The sequence below is a fragment of the Mya arenaria genome, chromosome 12 (assembly GCF_026914265.1).
Source record: "Mya arenaria isolate MELC-2E11 chromosome 12, ASM2691426v1".
Lineage (NCBI taxonomy): Eukaryota > Metazoa > Mollusca > Bivalvia > Myida > Myidae > Mya > Mya arenaria.
Genome location: NC_069133.1, coordinates 24,225,719 through 24,252,995, shown reverse-complemented (window position 1 = coordinate 24,252,995; position 27,277 = coordinate 24,225,719). Strand labels below are relative to the sequence as shown.

The 27,277-nt window shown below is 33.1% G+C and overlaps 1 protein-coding gene across 2 annotated transcripts in view; it reads right to left on the bottom strand.

The window, feature by feature from the left end:
- Window positions 1-11,263: 11,263 nt before the first annotated feature.
- LOC128211124 (G-protein coupled receptor dmsr-1-like) overlaps window positions 11,264-27,277 on the bottom strand; it is a 33,654-nt gene continuing 17,640 nt past the window's right edge. For both annotated transcript variants that reach the window (XM_052915547.1, XM_052915546.1), the window contains exon 2: window positions 11,264-15,148. In XM_052915547.1, the coding sequence (XP_052771507.1) occupies window positions 13,578-14,759 (1,182 nt within the window). In that variant the 5' untranslated portion in view covers window positions 14,760-15,148 and the 3' untranslated portion in view covers window positions 11,264-13,577. The remainder of the gene's footprint in view (window positions 15,149-27,277) is intronic.

Below are 27,277 nucleotides of genomic sequence, written 5' to 3'. Positions count from 1 at the left end.
CAGTCTATAAATGTATTTCTTTAGGCATTTACTGTTTTACGGGGTCTTCCTGTAAAAGTTTGACAGAGCTCTCCTGAAGATTTGACTGTATTATTATACAGAAAGCTACATATTTATTTAAATAAATGCTGATCGTCCACAAAATAATTTTTACGTGACATATGTACAGTTTGCTTAAAGGGACGTTTTATTTGATAATGAATACTTTTATTTTGAACATATTTGTTTTCTAAAGCTTAGACTTAAGTACGAAATTTCACATCAATATCTTGTTCGTAAAATTCTCATCTATTTCGACATATTGATATTGGTTTGAACAATAAACGTAATCCGGCCATGTGGTTTCACACTTCTGATACATAAAGGGGTTTCGTAAGAAACCAGATCCCATCGATTAACCCATCGATTAACAAGAGTTAATTTTGTTTGGACTCGGCAAATCAATTTACTGCCTATCACCTAGCGATTTTCTATGTGTTCGTATTGACGGTTGCTTCTTTCCAGTTAATATTATATATTGATATTAACTTTGTATTAAGTGAAACTGCAGGGACACGACAGGACTAGACACGAAGTAATGGAAGTTTAAATTCAAATTGAAACAACACGTGGTCTCTTCATTAATGGAATTGGCCACTAAAAAACAAACAATTTGGGATTGGATTACCTGATATAAACGATGCGGCCGGGCTACACTTTTGATATCAAACAAACATTGCGTAAGAGCCTCGGTTTTATAAATCTGACAATGGTAGATTGATGTCAAAGTCGTAAACAACTATTAAACTTGGTTCCAATTAAATACAACGTTAATCAAAAATTAAAAAGAAAAGCTAAGGCGTAGTTTTCATTTATGTATTGTTTGGCGGTTAATCTGTTGTATATATGCCCAAATGATGGAAAAAGAACGCAGTCATTTTAAAATAAAATGATATTAAAGTTACGAGAGAGGTTATCTAGAAGAACATATATATTACATTTCCCAGGTAATACATAAATTAGTAGTTGTGTTAAAATGCCCACCAGATTCCAAAAGAATAGAACATTTTATTTAGTCTACCACATCGAAAAGAAAATAGCTTTGAAATACTTCATTTGGTTCCCTTTCAACATTCAACTACTCGGAACGAAGATATTTGCCTTTCAATAAGACATCTTATTAACGTCATAAACATATTATTATCAAATTAAGATGAGGGAAAATCCCCAGATCATAATATTTATTTGTAGATCCGTAAAAACACCCATTCAGTTTTAAATAGTTCTGTCAGTATTGTTTGCTGTAAGGAACAGAATTTATTTTTCATTTAAGAATTAACCACAACATTGCCACATTACGCAAGTATAACTTTTAAATATAAAATGCACACACACACAATCAATCAATATATAATTGAATTGTAATACGTTTTAAATTGTTTTTGTAGTTTATAAATAAAGTATTTTTTCTAGAAATTACTAAAAAAAGCTAGCAATGGTCAATTTCATATTGTTACATTAAATGGTTAAAGGAAGTGCATGATGATAAACAGCATATTTGATTGTATTTGTGTGGTTACAATAGTAACAACATTAACCGACCTCATTTTTATACCAGGAGTATATAAAACAGATGCAATTAGAACTGAGCATCGGAGACACTTATTTAACAGCAGACATTTGAATTTATAATTCATAAATATAATTGGTCAATCACATCGAAAAGTAAAGAGCTTTGAAATAATGCGTTTGATTTCTGTTCAACAATCAACTTATCGGACGGGAAATATTGTGCTTTCAATAAGACCATTTTCAACGTCATTAATTAATTATTAAAAAAATGAGGGAAAATCAATTTGTGGCAATATTTCTGTTTACTCCTAGCAATTCTAGTTGTGTCACCGGAAGTGACAGTTACCAGTGAATGCCATTCGCCACCTGATACGATAAGCATATATCATATTTGTCCTTTTTATTGTTTACCCGGTCTGAATGAGGCAATATGTTTTTCCTTTTTTTTCTCTGACGGAACGATTTATCTGGAAAGCGATGCCTAGTATGCTTAGAAAATATCTGGAAATCTGAGGTGATCATTAATAAAATACACATTCGCCATTGTTATCTTTAGTCTTTTAGTGTATTGCGTAGCCACGAGTGTACTTTTTTACTTTTGGTGTTCACGAGGTCTAAAAATGAAATAAACATTTTTTTTTAAATATTTTTATTACATGCTTTTCAGTGCATTTTAGAGATTTGAGAGATCAGTGAATTAACAATGATTTTACACTGTTTCGAACAGATATTAACCTACCATGTGTCTTCAATTGAACAAGCTATCGACTTTCATGGTCAAATTCAATGTGAAGACACATCTTGTACTATAAAATTTGAAGGAAAACATTTATTTCTGATTCTGTGTCAGTCTCGCTCGATTTTTTTTAAATGAATACGCAACATAATCGTATTACAGTCATGTTAAAAGCTTTAAACGATTTACCAAGTATTTGTCTTCATCAAATATGAGATCGAATTTATTGTTAAATTGAAACATATTCTTGTTCCAAAGAACTTGGTCAATGTTTCAAGTACATACGTCTGAAACGATATCCTGTGCCAATCTGTGAACCATCGAATTCAAAACCGCTTAAGTGAGAATCTAAAGTGCATTATTTTCAAAGTTTTCTCATTTACCATTACTAGCAAATAAATTATTAAGACAAAACAGATAAATTGATAACGTTTATAATACATTCACTAAAACATTGTTTTCACAATGAGTGTTAACCTAAGATGGAAAGTTGAACAAGGCGGGACGTATTTGTATACATTACATACATGTGCACTTGAATGGAAACATCAGGATATCGAATGAATCATTCAAATGTAGCACTGTATCATATCTAAGAGGTTTGTAGTTTTCCTCAATATTTGCTCTTACCAAAAACCAAAATACGATGCCATCTTTTTAGATATCGCATTCCCAATTATACTTTGAACACAGCAGGCCTTCGAGTTTTTCATTTTAAATTCGTTGCGAATATAATTGTTCTGCAAAATATGTCAACGACCAAAGGTCTTAAAAGAAAGTAAATTTGGGAATACCATATTTGAAATGTTTGAAATGGATTGCTTGACCATAAATATAACTTCAGTACAAGACGTATACATTTCAACTGCTAATCATACTTATGTTGTTACAATTAAAATGATTTCATTTTATTTTCCAGTTTTTGTTTAAATCTACATGATACAAATTGTGACACAGTGTTTATTCATATAGAAAATAAGCTGACTATATACACTTACTAACTCAATACGTAAGTAAGCTAATTATTCACTTATCTTAAAATACAACAACACAAAGAGTTTAGGAATTGGCAATGTATTTGGTGAACATGTACACAGGCAAAGGCAGTATTTGGATGCTGGAAGATTGGTTATAGAGTCTTAGCACATCTGGATCGTAATCTTGGTCAATCGTGGCCACGTCCGTTCATAGAATCAAAAACATCAATAACGCCTTGTATCTTAGAAAACATCATGAAACAACTGGAATGAAACTAAACATACGGTAAATCTTAAATCATAAAATTAACAAATACGTTACTAAGTTATGTAAGGCAATCAAACTGTGAAACCCTGTAAATGAAAATGAATATGCATATTATTAGAACACATGTTACAGCAAAATCAACCTGAAAATAGGGATGGGATGGGCGGGAGATATGATCAAATTTATGTCTTCGCTTTCAGACATTTTAAAATAACTTCCCATTTCACCAAATACAAAACCTCGAGTGACGAAAACAGAATTATAGTTTTCCCCATATACCCAACAAAAACACAAATCATGTTACTAGTGTCCCGCAAAACTAGAACTGAAGTACTTCGAGTACTTGAACCAATCTCCAGAAATCAATAAAATTTATATTTTTCAAAACGTAAATATCAATTGTATTTAATATCAAATATGTCAAATATGTTTACTTTTCCGATAATTTGTTTCTTTCTAAATCACCATCTTAAAAACGTATCCTTGAGTTAGAAACATTCTCTATGCAATGACAATATTAATGATACTTATTATTAACCATAATACACGAATGTTGTTCAGCCAAATACATTCCTGATGAAAAAAGGTTTATGGTAACCAACTGCTTTATTCTTACAGACGAAATTTGAATTGTGATACTAAAATCCGTTTGAATTGTTTCAAAATTGTATAAGCTTTATCGAGTAACTAATCATTCGTACTTAATATTTAGAATTTCTAAAAAGCCTTCACATTCCTCCTCTCCTCCCGTAGACAAATTTCCATTCTGAGTCCATCAACGTTTAATCAATGTTGAAGGTCAAACTGAACGTAAAGGACAGCGTGCTGGAACTGTTATTTAGACCCAACGGTTAAATCTGGAGTTTAATGTATTGTCCGAATCGCATATATTAAATGTTTGGGTTTGGCTCATTTCCATATGATTTCGTTCAATATGGCTCGAGAATGGCAGAAAAATGAATTACTCAGCAAGGCTTTAGAAAATTCACAGAAAAAACCAAACCCTAGTGAAGCCGAATAAGTTTTACACACAATCATATACGTTTTTGGAACTATTAAGCCTATATGTTAAGAAACATTTTTCAAACACCCCTCGATTCTTGTTTTAACTTTGAACGGTCCTGATCAAATGGCAATATGGTACATATAACAACCAAAAGTGTTTCTAATTTATATTCCATATATTTTACAAAGCTTATAGTACCAAAACGCTAAGTTGGTTTAAATATTTATATCTTGTTATAATAATAAAAAAACTGAAATATTAAAGGGCAATACTTTAGACGTTGTGGTCTCGAACTCTGTCTATCTAGTGCGTTAGCGTGTAGCACACATTTCTTAGTATTAGCTGCATACGGTGTGGTGTTTTGCTCTGAATGTGGCAAATACTCAAAATAAGCTGATCCATCATACATTTACTTTCATTTAGAATAGCCAACTTCATATGACCTATGTTCTTAAGAATTGTATTCATCAGTCCACTCAACTGTCAATCAACATTTTACCGGTAAAAATAATGTGAAAAAATACAAACTACATTCAGAAGAAATTTTAGACTCAGGTATTCCAGATTTAAACTGAAATAACAAAAATAGGCTTGACGCATGTCTTGTTTCCAACAGTTTTTTGCTAAGGTGAGCGTTTCTGGTATTTACTATTATTACGATCCAATCGAGAAATCTTACCCGGATATATTAATCTAACAGGCAATAAACTGGATATAATTTCCAATAGTTCACATAAACTGTATCAAAGAATCCGTCTAGAATTTCTAAATATTATTGCAAACGATCGATTATTCTTTCATACCGGACTCTTTTAGGAATGTAACAGGTTATCAGGTTAAGCGATTGTCGAACAGGTTCTCATGCAGTATTCATACAACATTTGAAGAAAAACACGTTTATGCAATTGATATTGATATTTACTTCTTTTGACCTTGAATACCTGTAAACCAAATTATACCAAAATCAACAAAAGAAAGCTTTACAGATGGTTGACAATATAAATATAATATAAATATTTCTGTTGTCAAAAGAAAACACGACCAATCACTATTTTAATCATGTTTCTCAACTTTCAGTACGTTTGGTGAACTACAACTTTAATAAATGGGCTCATGATATGGGCTCACTGGCTTGGCACAGGGGCTGTGTATCTCGTCACTACGGGAACTGATTTGGCCGATTACTCACTCTGCTAATAATATCTCTTATCAATCGGCACACTCGCAGACTACTCATTATTCGTATTATGTCAATTAACATTGCCTGATAACAATGGCAGATTAGTTTTAGTTCTTAAAATTTCTTTTGACACTGCATGGCACACTGACAAACTACTTACTACTCTGAGATCGTCGTTCATTAGTGTTTAAACACAATCTAAGATTATTAACAAATTTGATTATTTCTCGCAAACCATGGAACACACTGGCAGAATACTACCGTCAGTGATTTTGAACCGCTGGTTATAGATATAAGATTATTTCACGTCTTTTTAAGCATCCACAAATTCTGTTAAATCTCTTTGTATTGTCATTATCTTATTGTGTATCTGTAGCCTGCGGGAACATATTGTTATTTATTGTATTATTATATATATCGACACTAAGAGAACACACTAAATACTATTAATACTTTTTTAAATACTGGGGTATCAGAAAATGGGATAATAAATATAACACATCTGACAACTATGGTCATGGGTATCAACACATACTATTAAATTATAATAATTATAATACAAATGACAATGTTAATGTGTCCCATATCTGGCGGTAAACACTGACAGACTACTTACAAATAATTATGACACTTAACATTCGGGGGTGCATTGGAAGACAATCCTGTATAATCATGTCGCTCAACACTTGAGGGAACCGCTAACGTACTACCACTTACTCTCATCATGTCGTTCTTTGGGAAAACACTCGGAAACACACGAGTGAACAAACTGATTGACTAATTAATATTCTGATTACGTCTCTAGACATTGCAGACTTCTGATTACTCTAATTATATCGCCCATCGCTGGGAGTCACACTAGGAGACTTCTACTTACTCTTTGTGTGTCTTATAACACGGGCAAACACAATGACAGTCTACTGCCTTCTCTGATCATGTCGCTCAATACTGGGGGAACACAATAGCGGACCACTAAATACTCTTATCATGTCGCTCAACTTTTATCAACAATCAATTACTAAAAATGAACATATTGACCTTTCAATAAGACCTCTTTTAACGTCATCAATTTACGATTATCTTATTAAATGAGGGAAAACCCCCAGGTCATGAAATTTATCTGTAGATCCGTACACTACCAACCACGCGTTGTTTGCAAAAAAACGCGTTGCCAACGCGGGAGAGATTGCGTCATCACGTTGGCAATCGCGGCAATATATTCCGCGGTTTCCAAGGCGGTGGTGCGCATCATCGCAGCGTTCATATCTGCTACCGCGTGCGACTTCCGAAAATATGCACACGGCAATTTGCCGCGATGCTGTTTATCGCGATTTTTACAGTTGCAAAGCATAATTTAAGGGATAAAAAATAAACAATAAAACTGACTAGAATTATGTATATTGGACGGGAACAAAGAAAAGCCTTCAGAAAATTTACAGCTACCTTTATCAATTTAATTACCGGTAATTAGCGCTTCGTATCGCCGCGTATCGCGGTGGCTCGACGCGGTGGATCGCGGTGGAAGAACGCGGTGGGCAGTATGCTTCAATCGCCGCGTATAGTGAATGCTTAAAAGAAGTGCATGATGATAAACAGTATATTTGATTGTATTTGTCTGGTCACTATCAAACAGTTACAACAAAACTAGTTAAGCCGAATAAGTTTTACACACAATCACATACGTTATATGAACCACCCCTTGAACCTTGTTTAACATTTAACGATCCTGATAAAATGAAAATGTGTTACAAATACATATAACAACCAAACAATCGCTTATAATTTTTATTTCGTATACTTTACAAAAATTATAGTACCATAAATATCAGATGGTTTAATTGTTTAAATCGTGTTATGAAAATTATTTGGAAAAAAAACAAGAGTAAAATAATGTTTTTTTTATGAAAATATAAAAATGCACTACTCTAGATGTTGTGGTCTAGAACTCCGTCTATCTAGTGCATCAGCATGTAGCACACAATACTAGGTTATAACTACATACTGTGTGGTGTTTTGATCTGAATGTGAGAAATACTCAAGCAAGGCTGATCCCTCTTACATCTACTTACATTTAGAATTTCCAATCCCATATGATTTATGTTCTAAAAGATTGTATTCATGATTTCATGTCGATGTACACATCAGTCCAATCAACCGACATGTAGATATTTTACCGGTAAAAAAAATAAAACTTCTTTCAGAAGAAATTTCAGACTCAGATATTTAAGGTTTTAACTCAAAAAACAAAAATAGGTTTAACCCACGTCTTGTTCCCAACAGGTGTTTGCTAAGATGAGCGTTTCTGGGGTTAACTCTTGTTACGATCCAATCGAGATATCTAACCCAGGTATATTAATCTGATAGGTAGCCAACTGGATAGATTTTCCAATACTTCACATAAACTGTATAAAAGAATCAGTTTAGAATTTCTAAATATTGTTGAAAACGATTGATTATGTTTTCATACCAGACTCTTTTAAGAATGTTACAGTTTTCTGAACGTTTATAATTATGATACTATCCCTACGCTATTGGTATATAAATCAATTCTTTGATTCCCTGATCTAGTATCAGCACAAAATATTTAAAACGAAATATCAATTATGCGTTCACGGTGTCTAGCAGTAAATCCCCTGAGAAGAGAATTTTATATAATATCTTTGCAGGCAAAATACAGAGAGAACACAATAAAATCTACATTAATAGTTCACTATGTCGTCTGCTTTCAGCCTTAAACATATAAGCTATACACAAATTGGTTGATGATGTACTTAGAACTTAACGTTTTATATATCATTAGAAAATACATTTGTCCAATGAATGTTTGATGTTAAATGTATTTATAAGAGTTATTATGACCATATATAAAAGAAACCGATCCTAGAACACTAATTAAGATTGGCATATATTAGACTTTTCATCAATATGCTTTTTGTCTCGGTTAGAAGAGTCATTTTATGTTGGACGGCAGCTATAAAAGAGAGGGTGCATTTTGTAATAAAAGAACGTAAGTCTGTGTCGAGATTCTTATGAATGGTTAGTACGAAAATAAATACCGATTCAGCCATATTTATAGGCGATCAAACTCTTCGTCCGTATTTAATTCAGTTTGTCGTGACTGTCTGAAATCCAAAAACATGGTTTGAGGTTCAGCTATAGTCGAACAGTTCTTGATATGCAGTATTCATACAACAAACGTAGACATACATCTTTATACAATTGGTGATGCTTACTTCTGTTGAAATCCAAAATAACCAGGAATACCTGTAAACCAAATTATACCATTATCAAGAAAAGAAAGGTTCAAAGACAGTTGACGATATAAAGATGTTTCTATTGTTCACTGAAAACAAGACTAATCACTAATTTGATCATGGCTCTCTCTTGGTCATTGGTCACTTTAACACACTGACAAACAAATATTTATATGAAATCACTAATTTAATCATATCTCTCACTTTTGAGTACGTTTGGTAAACTACAACCTAAAAAAGTCTTAATAAATTGGTGTCTTATGAAACCTAGGATGGGCTCATGAGAAGGGCTCATTGGCTGGGCTCATGTGGTTGGCCTCAACACGGCAGAGAATTCAACAATGATTATATACCTGTATGACATACTTCGAACTACGTTCAATATGTATCTCAACATGGTCGACAATGGCTGAACTCACTAATTGACTAGTTAATATTCTGATTACGTCTCTCGACATTGGAGTCTACTAATTACTCTAATGATGTCGCCCATCACTGGGAGTCACACTAGGAGACTTCAACGTACTCTGTGTGTGTTTTTACACGGGGGGGGGACACACTGACAGTCTACTGCCTACTCTGATATTGTCGCTCATTAATGTGGTAACACAATTGCAGACAACTTAAGACTCTAATAATGTCGCTCAACTTTAGAGGAAACACGCTAACATTTGATTACTCTAATCATGGCGTACACCACGGGGAAATATAGGCCCGATAATGCCCCTTAATTTGTCAGTGTATTGGATTGTGAGTAGAAACATATTATAGTTTAAACTGCTCTGCTGGTTTGGTTTGAATTAAGCAAATGCTTATAATTATATAATGGATTGTATGCAAAGTATGCACACAGATGTTATGATTTCATTAAGCTTGTTAATTGATAGTTATGGTAGGCGCAGCACTTTCGATGCCATCTTGCACATGATCGATATTCTACAAGAATTACCCTTAATATTGAAAGATCTCGATGAACCTGAAAATGAATTGTAATAAACATTCAAAGTATATTTGTTAACATGGGTGTACTAGGTTTTTTCGGAAATAGTTTATAAATTATCTCCAATTTTCAGTAACTGTTTAACTCTTAAGTGTAATGTCGCAAATGATAAAATATTTTTACAAGCGAGCAGATTTACCCAACATATATTTGCATATCTTAGTAGTAAGTAAGTCAACTGCGAAATGGATCATTGTTTTCTAAGATATGGTGCTTGAATAAAGTATTCTAGATTTGCGTTTCTCTCAAATAAAACTATGCTGTTTTACACTGAAAGAATAACTTATGATAACGAATACTAGAAAAGATTGTTTTTAAACATTTATTCATTCCTTTGGTTCTTGTGCTTCCTTTGAAATTGTAATAACTTCTTTTACTTACGGGCATCCTTGTAAAATTGTGTTCATATTGTCTGCAACTGGCCGTGTTTACACGAAAACATGACGGATTATACACCAACGAGCCTGCATTAAGTTATAAAACAAGTCTAAACTCAAGATATTGACTGTTTACATAAAAGGATTGCTCTAATGCTATTGAGGCTACGTTTAAGATGGCAATCCGTTAATTAAACAATGTAATTTAAATAAATTTACAATGCCAATCTATTAGCAAGTAATGGACTAAGACAGATGGCATCATGGCACTTTGAACATATGGAAATAATACAAAGAGATTAAACGGTAATTGTGGAGGCTTAAAAAGGCGTATTATAATCTGAAGAATTTCTATTTCGAGCGATTCAAGAGCATCGGACGCTGTCAATATTTGAGAATGACGGTCATTGGAAAGCCTTTATTCAACAGAAATGTCTCATATTGTTTAAACAATTATTTGAGTGTCATTGCTTAATACCCTTAGACAATTTGTAGAGTCAATTGATCAGATATTTTAGTGTCAGCTGTCGAACCATCGTCTAGTTCTAGTCATTTATCACAAAATAACACTTACATATTTAAACGCCATTGCCATTGCTATAAAACGTAATTACGTGCTTGGTTCACATAGTCTATATTTTAAATGGTATGTTTGTGCTGATGTGCTGGTGTGTAAAAATACTTTAAATATCCTCTACACTTGATTACAATTGTTTGTTTTTTTGGTAAATCGTGCAAATTTTATGCAAAGTCGGACAAAACGTAGAACTTTTTTTTTCATATTTTTGGCGTTGTTTCGACATTTCGACGTTTTTATTATTATAAAAATTATCATGTTTAGATGATGATGATGATGATGATGATGATGATGATGATTTTAATAATTATCAGCAATAAATAAACAAACACAGATATTATATAATGTTCTTCATTTATTCAAATATCCTATGATCACACTCTATCACTGGAAATTACAAAGTAAAACGTGCAAGTATTCTATATGCATATATATATGTATATACATTTTCGGATGTTAAAATTATGTTATCATTATATTTGACAATGAATCAATGAAATCAACAAACTCAAAATCCCTCAGAGGATTTAATTGGTATTCCCTTAAACATATCTAAAAGAGGCTTAACCAACTCGAAAAAGCCTATTAAAAATGGGATACACAAAAATTCCTAATACACAAACTTATGATGTATGCATTTTGAATACTTTCAAAAATCACTTTCTTCTATTTTTTTAAAAAAACATTTTTTATATTAAACTGAAAATCAACATTCCATTAAAACCATAATAAAAGCAAGAAAAGCTTTCATAATATTTTATAAATCTGGTTTTCATCCATTAGGACGTTGAATTGAGTAATTCGTATTAACGTTTTAAGGTTTCCGATTTACAATAATATAAGTGTTGTATCAATGTTAACCTTCTTATTTTGGTCGTTTTATAAGTAATATCCAAAACGTATTCCGAAAATAATATTATATTGGAGCTTTTGAGGCCTAAATAAATAGTGTTAAAAAGGTCAATTTATCTCCAATTTCAGTATAAATAATGGACAATGACATTTATCTGTTACATATTTTCAGTCATTTATTTTGCATAGCAGTCTCCATTTAATCCATTTTAAGGATGTATGGGGTAACCAGGCTTCAATACTTAACATTCTCGTCAAATGAAATGATTATTTGTCCATCGAAAATTTTAAAACGAGACCGAGATGTTATAAGAAGTAGTACTACTTAAGGCCGTGTTGATGACGGTATTTTTTTCTTTCATTAAAGCATATGAGGTTTTTGTTATAATAATAGACATTTTATTTGTCCGTCGGAAATCTTAAAACGAGAACGAGATGTTATATGTTGTAGTACTCCTTACGGCAGTATGGTTCACTACAATTTTCTCATTCATTGAAGCAAATGATTTTTAAACGTTCTTGTTATTATTCATTGATGCACGCTACCATGTTATTAAATGATACCTATAAGTAACAAAGATTTACGCGTTATTGCTTTCAGATAAGTATATCAAAATACATTTTCAAATATGAAATGTTTGAAAACGAATAGCGACTAACCATATCGGGGAATCGCTAGGTTAATATTATAAAAACTACCTTTTCATTTTTCATCATAAAACAGTATTTTATTCAATATGTTTTTACTCACCATACTATATTGACGCTGAATATTATTTTGCATACATGTTGATTGTTGCTACTGATTTTCAAATCATATATTGATTAAAAGTGTTGAATGATATATGAGGTTTGAACAAATCCGAAACATAAGAAAGTTAGAAGGTTTCCTTCCATAAAAACATATCTTTATACAACATGGCAAATTATCTTAACACATATATGTTAAACAATAGTTGTGATACGCGTTTATTCAGCAATTGAAATGAAATGTAATAATCATCACATTTCATTGCAATACAATACACGGGATTAGATCTATTTACAAGGCACTATTTTTCAATTCGTCAGAATCCTTTTTTTCGGGCACTCGGTTTTCCAAACAAACAAGCAACAGTCATCTCTAGTGCTCTACGAATGCAGGTTGTTTCCAGTATATAAACACTACACTGAAAACTACGCTGGGCATTTCAAAAACTCGTGTCGTGTTACATTTATGCATTTCACAATTCTAGTATTTTGATAATGATCTTTAAAAGCATTTTGGCATTGATAAAAACAAGTAACGGCGTATGAATATCGTTTACGTCGTATATATATATATATATCACATAAGTATGACAAAATACTTAGATTTGATACACAAATAGGAGACCAAAAGTTTTGTCATATAACACAATATTGTTATTCAATATTTTTAATGTTCATGACTTAAAATACATTTATTTTTCTTTCGATCTAAAAGTGTACGTTTACACAAGCATTCAATTGAAATTAAATAAAGCGTATAATAATTGTAAAAAGAGTGTCGCTGATGGCTTTAATACAAACAAATTAATTTATACAATACTGTAAGGTCCGTGTCTATTTCTTCCCTCTATGAGTTTGTACAAATGTATGATCAGTTATTTTGAAATACATTTTTGCAGACAAAAATCGTGACAAAACGATAAATCAAACATTTTTACAAGTACCAATATCACAAATGAGTAATTAACAACATTTACAAGATAACTTATACAAAGGCGTTGAACTGTAATAGAAATGACTTTTTAATAATACAGACGGATTATCTACCGTTACACGTGGGTATGTTCCGTTACCATGGTGTTACCGTTCTGTTCTGTTTTAGATTTGATCAGTTTCATTTGCATCCAGCCGGGTCGCTTCTTTGGACAGAACCAACAGAATGTTGCAACAAAGGTTTCTCTAAACTGCCGTGACATAGTGCAGTACAGAACAAAGTTAATAGCATTGTTACAAAGAGCCATAATGTCTAAGATATCTCCCAAAGGCAAATACACTTGGTAGAAGAATGTATCACTGATTAAAGTTATAATCGTCAGTATTCCTTGTGGTAGTTCTGTGATGAAGAACAGAACGACGACGGCGAGTAGCATACCGGTTGTTCTGTTGTGTTCTCCGTGCCGGTCTGACTCCTCGCGCCGACCCTGGTTCCGGAGACGCATCCGCTTCTTGTAGGCCTTGTGCATGGCCGTCACAAGCAAAATTGTCAATATTGTCAGCAAAACACAGGGGACTATTTTAAAGAGAATTGCTTGTATCATTTTGTTCATCTTGTCAACATGGTCAAAGGCACCTCCGCTTCGGTAAGAAATGTTGTAACACATATCAAATTGTGATTTATTAGTATTTGCATTGTTATTGTATGGTGCGAAGTTATTAATGATGATATTTGGTACACACAGTACAATAACAACGCAAATAATTACAGCGACGCACATTTTTGCCCTTGGCACCGAGCAATGTTGCCTGCCAGTCGTTGGAAACCAGATGCAAATAAATCTAAATGTTGCTAATGCTATCGTCAACCAAATTGCCGCTGAGTGGCACACAACGCTGAAACTGGCATGAAATAAAAGATATATAATCCATCCATAGCCTCTTGTTTTAGGGAAATCTAAATCACTGTCTTTGAATATGTAGAAATGCATGGCGAAAGGAAAATAGTCCAACATGGTAAACAGATCAGCTACAGCAAGCCAAGTCAAAATAATGTTTGTAGAAGATATCATATTTGGTCTGGTTAGAACCACAATATTCGCTATATTTGCTAAAAATCCAAACGTACATACACAAGCACTTATGTAGCCATGTAGCAGAGCATAACCTGTAGAAAACTCCATCAGTCCCGACGGCTGAACGTTCAGTATGCCGTCGGCAGAAGTAACGTTGACGTCGGGTACCATTGCACTCGTGTTAACTGTTATATTTGTCGAGTATGTAAGATCCATTGCCATACTTTTTCTTGCAATGACTTATAATTTACGGTAATGTCGTCAAGGCATGCGAAATGTTGATGGCAGTATAACACAATTAGATCAGACAAAATACATTTGATATTTCACTAACACTGTTGCAGAACAGAGCAATTGATGATTAAGTTTTCATATAGCCTCGTTTCAATTCGTCGTCCAAAAGTGTACGTACGACGTCCGCTTAACCTTGACAGGTTTTCCACTTTATATTTTTTAATTTAATGTTCCCTGTCCGCTGTATTGACAAGGCAAGCCTCTCATGAGGGGAACTCCAATTTTACATGAAATGAGGTTACGATTGATTCTGTAGTCTTTCAACGTCCTGGCTTGTTCTTTGTTAGGACACAATGGACCAGAAATACTTGCTGGATCTAAAATAAACAAAACACGGATATGTTAGTTAGACAATGTTGAACGTTTCCTTGCACCAGTAATATAAACAAAGTATAAAAATACGTCTCCTATTCCCCAAATTACACTGTTTTCGTTTTCATAACACCAAGATTTGTTAAAAACTTCATTTAATTATTCGAAATGTCGCCTCAAAAAGTAAATCCTCGCCCAAAAGCAATGATCAGACCGTTTGATTTCAAAAGCGTGTGCATGGCAGTAGCAATTTAGAATAAAATATATTGTAAGTTACAAAAATGTGTTTATCACATGACAAAAAGACGTTATCACAAAATTTCAAATGTTTTGGATTGGCCAGAAGCATCTCCTAGACCAATGCCAAATTGGCCTCAAGAATTTAATTTGTTCTACTGAACATTCTGAGCCTAATTCGAGGAAAGGGTGAAAAGAAGACACTTAACTCATCAAATTTAGAGCTGGCGAAAATACTTTTTGTCATTACTATTTTAAACGATTGTTTCCCCTGAATACCAAACTTTGGTGTTAAAATGTATTTTACTTATTTAGTATTGGCATGTTCATTCAGGTTGAATTTTCATTCGAAATTCATGTTGAAATATAGAAACACTCATTGAAGGAAATATCTGATAACAAATAATATTATAATCAAAAAGTAGATCTGTTAATCCCTCGAAATAACATCAAACAAACATACGTAAGTAGGAGAAATGTTCACCTTTCAACATATTTTAAACATTTTTTATGTCAAATCGTATTCTTTAAATCATTCGAGTAGCTTATTAGTCTTGGGCAAATCGTAACTAATATATTTTCATGGTATTAACATCACTTATTTATCGGTCAAATCGTTCCCAGAAGATTGCCGTCGATCAAGTCGTTCCAAGAAAAAATGATAACACCGATGTGTCACCAAAGAAAAGAACAATGTTTAATTAGTTCCACAAATACATGTTGTTCCGTGGTTTTACTTTATCTGAAAAATATTTTTAATACCGAAGGCTCTTATAGTATTTTCGCATGTTTAAGATTAACTTCATTGAAAAGGACCTTTATAATATGGTATAATGGCAATACAGGAATCAATACCATATGACAAAGCCTTCTCAAGAGTCGAACAAAAAGCCTATTTGCATTAGAACCATCAATGAAATAAGTTTTCCTTCAAATATTCACATTATATCAAACGATATTCACGCTGAAACAAAACGGCACTAGTGAACGCTTACTGAAAACGTCTAGTAAAATACCAATATGATTATTTTTATGGCGTATTGTGTGACGTTTTAAATAGAAACAAGATTCCGAATTTCACACATCTATTTAAAGGGGATGTTGAAACTTGTCAAATGATTGCTGTTAGCTGTCAAATATCTGTCAGTTTTACCCCGAACGTATCATATCATAAAAATCTTAAAGAAGCTTTCCAAAAGAAACGAAACTCTGGGGAGGGTATAAAACAACCATAAAAGCAAATTGAGCTTACATATCGCTTATGTCTGTTGTCGAAATACTATTAATCATAATAAACGCAAGCGAGTCGTTTAATATGTTCGTAAAATGTACACACCCTTGATGTGCTATCTTTACGATTATTGATACAAATTTGTTCGACATTTCTTTGTGCTATGGACTTTACAAAACGTTTAAATACGTCGTTTTTGAAAGTACGTGAAACAGATACTTTTGACTGTTTGACGATGCATAACATTTAAAATAAACATTAATCATTTTAATTCTCATCCAAAACATTGTTGGTAAAGTAAACCAATAAAAACACCCGATAAGGTCCATATAACACTTAATATATACTTTTGACAACGGATTTTGAAAGTGTATATGGTTTGTGAATATTCATTTATGAAACATAAGGACATGAATGTTCAGCTATTTGCAGTGGGGGTGTATTATTCATATTTAAAAAGTATTTAGTTGTGTTTTGGCAATTTGAATTATATTTCGATTCCTAATAAAACGTTAATAAAACTTTGAGGGAATAATTCGTCAAGACCCGCCATTTTTATGACCAGCAATTAGGCATCTTTCCAGAGAATGTCTTGAATATCGAAGTCGGATTAATCTGAATGGAAATCCTGTAAGTCAGATAAAATTTTGTTCATCTCATCGTTAAATGTAAAATAGACCTTTCTTTTGAAACAGTTTTATTAAAGCTTAAACTAAAATACGAAATTCCACATCGATATCTAGTACCTAAAATTTTCATCTATTTCGACACATTGATGTTGATTTAAACAAAATATATGATCTGTCCATGAGTTTCCACAATTCTGATACATAAAAAGGTTTCGTAAGAAACCTACTGATTTCCTGTGAGTTCGAATTAACGTTTCCTTCTTTCAAATAAGTATTGAGTGTATGCTTTAAACTTTGTATCACGTGACTTGCTGACTACTCTATCTCACACATTCTTATTTTCTGTATCTGATCACCTGACCATCAATATTAATTCTGTTTAAACGTTTAAAATGAATTACTTTTGATTTTAAGTGATATTGCAATATTGATAAAGTATTAATAAGAAATTCCTATTATTATTACAAATTGACAAAACCCAAAGAAAATACTCTTGATTTAAACATCTATTTTAATTTTAATTTACATATGACAAAGCAATAATACGTTTCTTAAAAATACATTGTTTTCACACTACCTCATATGTTATCCTTTCAACACTTCCATTAATGACTGAATAACACTCCTACTTCACATTGATGTAACACGTGGCCTCTTTATTAATGGAATGGGTCACTAAAAGGAAAACAGACCGGGATTGGAATTTCTGAAATAAACGATATAGACGGTCGAAACTTTTGTTATTAAACAAACATTGTATACGTTTAGATAGCTCAATCAATTTGTTCTGCGTAACAGCCTCAGTGTTAAAATCTGACAATGGAATATTGATGTTAAAAGTGTTAAAAGCAATCAAATTTGGTTCCAATTATGTAAATAGAAACTAATTAAGAAAGGCTTAGACGTGGTTCTCATTTATGTATTTTTGTTTCTTTGAGGGCGAAACTGTTGTATATATGCCCAAATAATGTAAAACAAACGCAGCTATATGGTAATAAAAGGAGATTGAAGCTACGAGAGAGGTTTTCTAGAAGAAAATAGGTATTTGCATTGCATTCCTTAGGTCATATAATTAATAAGTAGATCCTTAAAAAGTCGCCCTTCAGTTTCCAAAACTATTGTTCCTCGTTAGCTTTGTTCATTTTCATATTTATACATTGAATACATAAAAGAAGCGAATGATGATAAACAGGCTTGTTTCAATGTATTTGATTGGTCACTTTCAAATATTTACAACAATAGTCATTTTTGTATCAGGAGTATATAAAACGGATGCAATTGAAACTGAGCGTCGGAGAAACTTATTTATCAACTACATTTAGTCTTACACATCGGAAAGTAAAGTGCTTTGAAATAATTTATTTGATTCCTGTTCAACAATCCAACTTATCGGAAAATAAATATTGACCTATCAATATATTCATTTGATTCCTGTTTAACAATCCAACTTATCGTAAAATAAATATTGACCTATCAATATGACCTTTTATTAACGTAATAAATTTATTCCTATACAATAACAATGAGGGGAAATCAAATTGTGCCAATATTTTTGTTTACTCCTATTTAAACGAGTTTTGTCGCCGAAAATGATAGTAAGCAGTAAATGCCCTTCGCCACCTGATGAAATAAAATATATTATATTTGTCCATTTTAGTGGTTAACAGATTTAAGTGGCGCAACATGCAAATTTGAAACAGTTCTCTGACGGACAGCTGTACATAGGCATGTTCAATATATTCAACACACTGACACTTCCGAACAATTAACCCACTGTACACAAGCTGTTTATCATCATCATATCTGCAACGTCGTTATCTCGTGGAGTGGAAAACATCATTTTGTTTAATTCTTTGTCACTCCCGCTTATAAACATAATAATGGGTAAACGTGCGGTCTGTCTGAATAGGCCATATAACATTACAACTTTATTCAAGGATAAGGTAAACATAAATGTACCGAGCATTTGTCTGAAAATCGAACAGCTATTGACTTCCGGTGACAAATAACCTAAGGGTGAAAACAGCATTTGTACTGAAGGTTTTGGTCATAGATTAAAGTACAGCTGTCTCAATCCATTCCCTTCACAAAATTCACAAAAGTTACAATTATTTGTGTCTGATTAATTTTTCATTTCCGCTTAAATGTATTAAACTTACTAGGCAATATAAAAGTTCGGCAGTCGTAATAAAAATTTAGGGGTAAAGAAGGTTAGGATAACATATGACTGTATACACAATTTGTCTAGATCGAATTCGGTTTAAAATTACATGGCTGAGAAATATTCACTTTTCCAATGAAATTAGCCAAAGTACAACTGTCTTAAACCCTATCTGGTGCAAGATTGTGAAACACTAATTTCAAGAGTTCGAACTTTACGAAGTTGCAAATTAAACACTATTTGTGTCTGATTCTAGGTAAATTTCGAGTGGGATCGAATTCCTTGTTAAGTTAAAGATGCACTCTTACTCCCAAATTATATTTACCAGAATTAATAATATTGTTTAAATATTCCAAAAAGGATGAATAAATGTCAAAAACAACTGTTCTTATGAAGGATGTCGAGTTTAATTTGAAAGAAATGAGCATAAAACACCGTATTCCAACCTTATGAGACTATAGTAGAACACAGTAAATCTTTTAGCATTCACCAATCATTTAATATTTTGCGCTTTCTGCTATTAAATACATGGTTACAATCTTGTTATCAGTAATCAATATTTCCATAAATGTATTATTTAGTAAGTTGTTAAAGGTTTATCAGTCAAAAGTGATATTTGTTATACATGTGTATGTATTGATTTTAAATAAGAGTGTCGCTTTAAAATATAGTCTTGTTCCATTGAACGTTGTCAAAGTGTGCAGTGCAGATGTCTCAAACCTTATCATTTGCCTATCTGTGAAACATTGAATTTAAATTTGTTTTTAAAAGTGATAATTTAGAGTGCGCTATTTACAATGATACGAAGTAAACAATTTTTCTATTACTTACTTATTAAAGATTAAACAGGTACATTGATGACAATTAACAACAGAATCAATAACACAGTATGTTCACAATTATTTTTAAGATTGGATTGAAAGTTAAACCAGCTTTAAAGGCAGGAAGAATTGGCATACATATCATATATGCGCACTTGAATTGGGACCATAGAATATCTAATGAATTATTTAAACCCACCACTATTTAACATTTATGGAGGCGCTGTATTTTTCTTCAATTTCTGCTCTTACGAAAATCTCCGTTTAGATATCCCACTCCCAATAGCGCTACGAACATAACATATTAATGTTGCTGTCTTCGAGTCCGTCATTTAATTTATTGCTAGAATACTTGCTCTGCAAAATATAGCATTGGTTGATCGAACATATAGCTTAAGTAAAAGAAGAATATTATAAACTGATAATCAGCATGTAGCCCACATTATTTAGTATAAAACCCACCATATATCACACCAACTAATATTTAGCATTTCATACTACATATGATCTATGTTCTTCTTTGTATGCATGCTTTAACGTCGATTTACACATTAGTCAAATCAACCGACATGTAGATATTTTACTGGTGAGACATGAATTTGAAAAGACACAAACTACTTTCAGAAGGAATTTTAGATTCAGGTATTTCAGATTTTAACTGTAATAACAAAAATAGGCTTTAAAGGGACTGTACACCAGATTGGCACCAAAAAATGTTCTTTTCTGTAACGAATCTCAGGACAATTATTAAATAAAATGTTTTACTCTTTGATATCATAATTGTAAAAAAATGCCAAAATGTAAAAAAAAAATCGAGTTGGAGATCGGGTTCGAACCGGTGTCGCCAAAATTGCAGTCCAGTGTTGTATCCACTGTGCTACGAAGGCTTACCCTAAACAGTAGGAATATTTAAGCTATACACCTAACTTGGTAATATCAAGTTATAACATCGACGAGCCAATCACGCAAAAGGAATGAATTCTTCTAGGTAGACATACCTAGTAATCTTTTTTAATGGAAAAATACGACAATTGCGAAATACAAATTAATTGTTACTAACTATGTGGTACTTCAATTAGTAAGTTTCAATAAATTGTACACATCGATGCCAAGTTTATGTCAGTTTTCGACAATTAGTTTTTTCGCTATTTCATCATACAGAATAAAGCCCCTTTAAACAGGTGTCTTGTTCCCAACAGGTGTTTGCTAAGGTTTGCTTTTCTGATGTTTACCAGTTATATGATCCAATGGATAAAGCTAGCCGGGGTATATTATTAAATAATCTGATAGGCAACCAACTGGATAGAGTTTCCAATAGTTCACATAAACTGTATAAAAGAATCCGCTTAGATTTTCTAAACATTGTTGCGAACGATTGATTATTCTTTTATACCAGACACTATATTGAATGTAACTGGTTTCTAAATGTAAATAATTATGATACTATGCCTACGCTATTGTTATATGAATCAATTTTTGAATTTCTTGATCTAGTAATGTTTATCAAAACATGAAATTGCACGTTTATTGTGTTAAGCAATAATCTCACTGAGAGGAGTATCTTTATAGATTAGCATCTATCTCTGCAATTCAAACAATACGAAGAGGAAACAATAAAAATCAGCAGTCACAGTCCGTTAAGTCGTTTTCATTCAGCCTAATACCTAGTTAAAAGCACACTGTTCGCTGAAGAACAAAGAACTTAACGCTCTACAGAACATCCGAAAATAAACTTGGAACAATGGAATTCTGATGTTAAATGTACATATATGAGTTGCTCTGATCGTATATAAAAGAAACCAATCCTTGAAACCCATTAAGATTGGCTTATATTAGACTTCCCATTAATGTTTTTGTCTCTGTTAAAGGGAAGCATTTTATGTTCGACGGCAGCTATAAAAGAGAGGGTGTATTTTGTAATAAAAAGAACTTAAATCTGCGTCGAATTTCGGAGGAGATAAAACTTTTTGTCCGAATTCCATTCAGCTAGACGTGTCTGAAATGAAATACATGGTTTGAGGTTCTGCGAATGTCAAAAAAGTATTTTGCAGTTTTCACTACAACAAAGGGAGCATTACATCTTTAAACATTTGATTTTGGTACTAACTTCTTTTTAATTCCAAAATAACTCGGAATACATGTAAACCAAAATAACAAAATCAACTCAAGAAAGTGTCAAAGATGTTTGCCGATATAAAGATATTTCTAATGTTAATATAAAAACAAAACAAATCACTAATTTGATCGAGTCTCCCAAAACTGGGGGACATTGTTCACTTGAACACACTGATAGACTAATCACTAATATAATCATGTCCCTCAACATGGAGGACTTTTGGTCAACTATTTACCTTAACAAATGGGTAACATACAAAACCTTGGCTAGCTCATGGGATGGGCTCATGTGGTGGGCAGAGAATATACCTCCTATAATGTATCTGTATGACAATATTCGAACTACTGTATATGTATTTCAACATGGTTGACTACTTGTTACACTGCGTATGTTTCTCATCTCTGTGGGAAAACACTGGCAGACTTCTCACTCATGTAAGAATGTCTCTAAACAATGTCTGCACACTAGCAGACTACTCAGTCTTTTTATAATGCCACACAATGGCAGAATAGTTACACATCTGACAATTGCAATCCCTTTTAACACTGCATGAAAACACTAGCAAACTACTTTCTAATCTGAGTTTGTCTCTCAACAATGTTTACACACAATCAAAGACTATGAACTACTTTGATCATTTATCTTAACACATGGTATGACACTGGCAGAGTCCGACTGTCAATGCCATTGAACCGCTAGTTATATGTATTTTTCGGATTATAATACACATTTTTAATTACCACAAATTCCATTCAAATCGTCTTTGTATTGTTATTATTTTAGTATGTATCTCTACTATGTGTAAACATATTAAACGACTACTGACTATGCTAATTATGTACCACGACCCTAGGGGAATACACAATTATACTACTTAATACTATGCATATGTTATTCAATACTGGAATATCAGAACCTGTGGTAATAAATAGGACACCTCCAACTACTCTGATCATGGATATTAACACTGTTGGCACACACCGACATAATACTATGTTTAATGTTCATGTCTCCCATGTATAGGGAAAAACACTGACAGCCTACGTACTAATAATCATGTCGCTCAACATTTGGGGTACGCACAGGAAGACGCCCATGTCTAATCATGTCGCTCAACTCTTGAGGTGGACACAAACAAACCATCACATACTGTTATCATGTCGTTCTGTTCAGAAACACGTGCAAAAGGATTACGACGAAAACACTAACCTGCTCTACGACAATCGACACTGGGTCAACACAATGACTGACTACTTGATGGTCTGATTATGTATCTCGACTACGCAAACTACTGACTACTCTAAATATGTCACTCAATACTGACAGGCTACTTCTTACTCTGCGTGTGTCATTCAACACTGGGGTACACATTGACAGGCGACTGCCGACTCTATGTTTGTCTTTCAACACTGGGGTACACGCTGACAGGCTACTGCCTACTCTATGTGTGTCTTTCAACACTGGATAACACACTGACAGGCTACTGCCCACTCTCTGTGTGTCATCCAACACTGGCGAACACACTGACAGGTGAATGCCTACTCTTTGTCTTTCAACACTGAGGAACACCCTGGCAGGCGACTGCCTACTCTGTGTTTGTCTTTCAACACTGGGGAACACACTGGCAGGATACTACTGTGTGTGTCTTTCAACACTGGGGAACACACTGACAGGCTACTGCCTACTGTGTGTGTGTGTCCTTTTACTCTGGGGAACACACTGACATGCTACTGCCTACTTTGTGTGTGTCATCCAACAGTGGCGAACACACTGACAGGTGACTGCCTACTCTGATCATATCGCTCAACTCTGCGGGAAAACAATGGCAGACCACAAGAGAAAAACACACTAGCAGACATTTCATTTCTCTAATCATGTCGTTCGACACGGGGATAATATAAGCCCGTTAATGCCCCTCATTTTTCAGTGTATTAGATTGAGATTAGAGAAGAATCAAATAGGGTTCAAATTGCTCTGCTGTTTTTGTTTAAAATAAATTTCTAAAGCAGACGCTTTGAATTATAAAACAGATTTGAAGAATGAAAACAGACGTCTTAATTTCATAAGGCTTGTTGGAATTGATAGTAGTGGTAGGCGTAGAAATTTCGACAGCAGTTTACATAAAAACAGTATTTGAATGAAAGATGAACCAGCAACGGAATTATTATAAACAAAGAAGCCAGGATTTTCAAGGAATGTATGTAAACATGTGTGTAATCCATCTTTTCAGGAAATATTTATAAATGATCTCCCATATTCATAATCAGTTTAATTTTTACGTATGATTTCAGTCAATCTAAAATATGTTTACAAGCAAACATCAGGAGAGGACAGAAAAGGAGTGACCTTGCATATATTTCCATATTTAAATGGATAGTTAGGTAACTACTTAACAAAGGGAGGATAAATTCTTTTTTAAGGTCTTTTGTTTAAATGAAGTATTCTAAATCTACGTTTCCCACAAATGAAACTATGCTGTTTTACACTTATAGAATAATTGATGATAACCAATACTTGCAAAGTGCACTTTAATAACAAAAAAATATCATTCATTTGGGAATATTCCGGTCTTTCAAATTGTAACAACTGTTTTGACTAACAGGCATCTTTGCTAAATTATGTCCATATGCTCTGCAACTGGCCAAGGAAACATGACACTTTAAACACCAACGAGCTTGCCATAAGGCATAACCAGTCTAAACGTATGAAATTGACTGTTGAAATATAAGTTTATCTCAAATGCTACTGAGTCAACTTGTTAAATGGCATTCGTTAATTAAAAGATGTGATCTACCAGGCCAGCCCCGGTAGCAAAGAATGCACTAAGACAGATATCTTCGTGGCACTATGACCATATGGAAACAATACGTCAACTACTTGAACTGTAATTGTGGAGGCTTCAAAAAGGCGTATTATAATCTGAGAAAAATCTATACCCAGCGGTTCCAGAGCATTGACAGCAGTCAATATTTGAGAAAGTCGATGATTTTAATGCCTTTGTTCTTAAACGGAAATGCCTCTTAACTCATATTTGTTCAGTGCCATTGTTTGATACCATTGGGTTATTTGTAGAATCAATCGATCAGATCAGTTAGTGTCAAGTTCGAACCAAAGTCTAGTCATTAATCACATATGGCATGAACTCATTTAAACGCCATTGACGCTGTTATAAAACACAATTAGCTGTTCGGTTCACATACTCCAGGTTAAATGGTATTTTTGAGTTGGCGTGTAAATATATCTAAAATATATTCTTTAATGGATGACACTGATTAATTCTAAAAAAATAATATTCCAGAACAATTGGACAAAAGAGTTGTTTTTGGTTCCACTTAATTATTGGACAATTTGTGTTTTGTTATAAAGTTAACTATTTCAGATGCACTAGCAAGTTAAAGGGGATGTCTCGCGTACGATAAAATTGCGAAAAAAAGAAAGAAAATTGTCGAAAACTGACATAAACTTGGCATCGATGTGTACAATGCATTGAAACTTACTAACCGAAGAACCACATAGTTGACAATTTATATAAGTTTAGCAGTTATTTAGTATTTTTCCATTAAAAAAGATTACTGGGTATGTCTACAAGGTAGAATTTATTCCTTATGCGTGATTGGCAAGTCAGTGTTATCACGTGATATTACCGAGGTAGGTGTATAGCTTAATTATGTCACCCAATTAGAGTAAGCCGTTATAGCTCAGTGGATACGACGCTGGACTGCAATTTTGGCGACACCTGTTCGAACCAAGACTCCGACACTATTTTTTTTTTTTACATTTTGGTACTTTTTTACAATTATGATATCAAAGCGTAACACATTCTATTAGATAATTGTCCTGAGATTCGTTACAGAAAAAACTTTTTTTGGTGCCAATCTGGTGTACAGTCCCTTTAAATGGTATTTTTGAGTTGGCGTGTAAAAATATCTGAAATATATTATTTAATGGATGACACTGATTAGTTCTAAAAATGTAATATTCCAGGACAATCGGACAAAAGAGTTGTTTTGGTTCATCTGAATTATTGGACAACTTACGTTTTGTTTTATAGTGAACTATTTCTGGTACACTAGCAAGTTAAGTCAGACTTGCTGCACTCTCATAGATTGAACGTTTTGACAACTTTTTTTTTATTTTTTGTCTTGGAACGAGCCAATTTTTGCTAAAATCCATGGAAACCAGTTATATAAAAGTGCTGACAAAACACTAGATCGCAGATTTTTATATTTCAGTTCAAAAATTGATGTTTTATGCATTTTTCTTAAACCGTTAGTAACGGTTTAAGCCATAAAACGTTTACTTTCGAACGGAAATACGAAAACCTACGATCTGATTTTTTGTCAGCAATCTTATCCATTGATTTGAAAATATTTACGCAAAACAATTGCTCTTTCCAAGACAAAAAATAAAAAAAAGTTGTAAAAATGGCATATCTGTGAGAGTGCAGCTTTAAAGCTCCGGCACACATTTTCTTTAGTGGCGTCAGCTTAACGCCAGTGGTTACATTTATTGCCGCTTTAAGTTAAATGGTTCGTCTTGACAATAACGATCCAAACCACTCCAACCAATAACGCTCTGTAGCTGAAGAGATAAGTAAATCCCATTTTAAATTACTTTTAAGAGATTCTATCGCTCATTGAAATTCAGTATTGACACATCGTTTAGAAGTTTATCATTCCTTTGCACGCAACCAGCAGACGTAATATCGTCAGGAAGTTTCTGCAGATGACGTTCAATTCAATAGAAGTACCTCCGCCGCCGTTATTTTGATTGATTATAATTCACTATCGTTAGTGTGTAAATAATTGTATATTTTATAGTTCTAACATACAGTTATACTTCAGGGCATAGCAATTCTTTATATATTAAGCGTTCGCGGATTGGGTTTTTGGCTTCCCGACCGAAAAAAAACAACACATTTTATATTATCTACGATCTT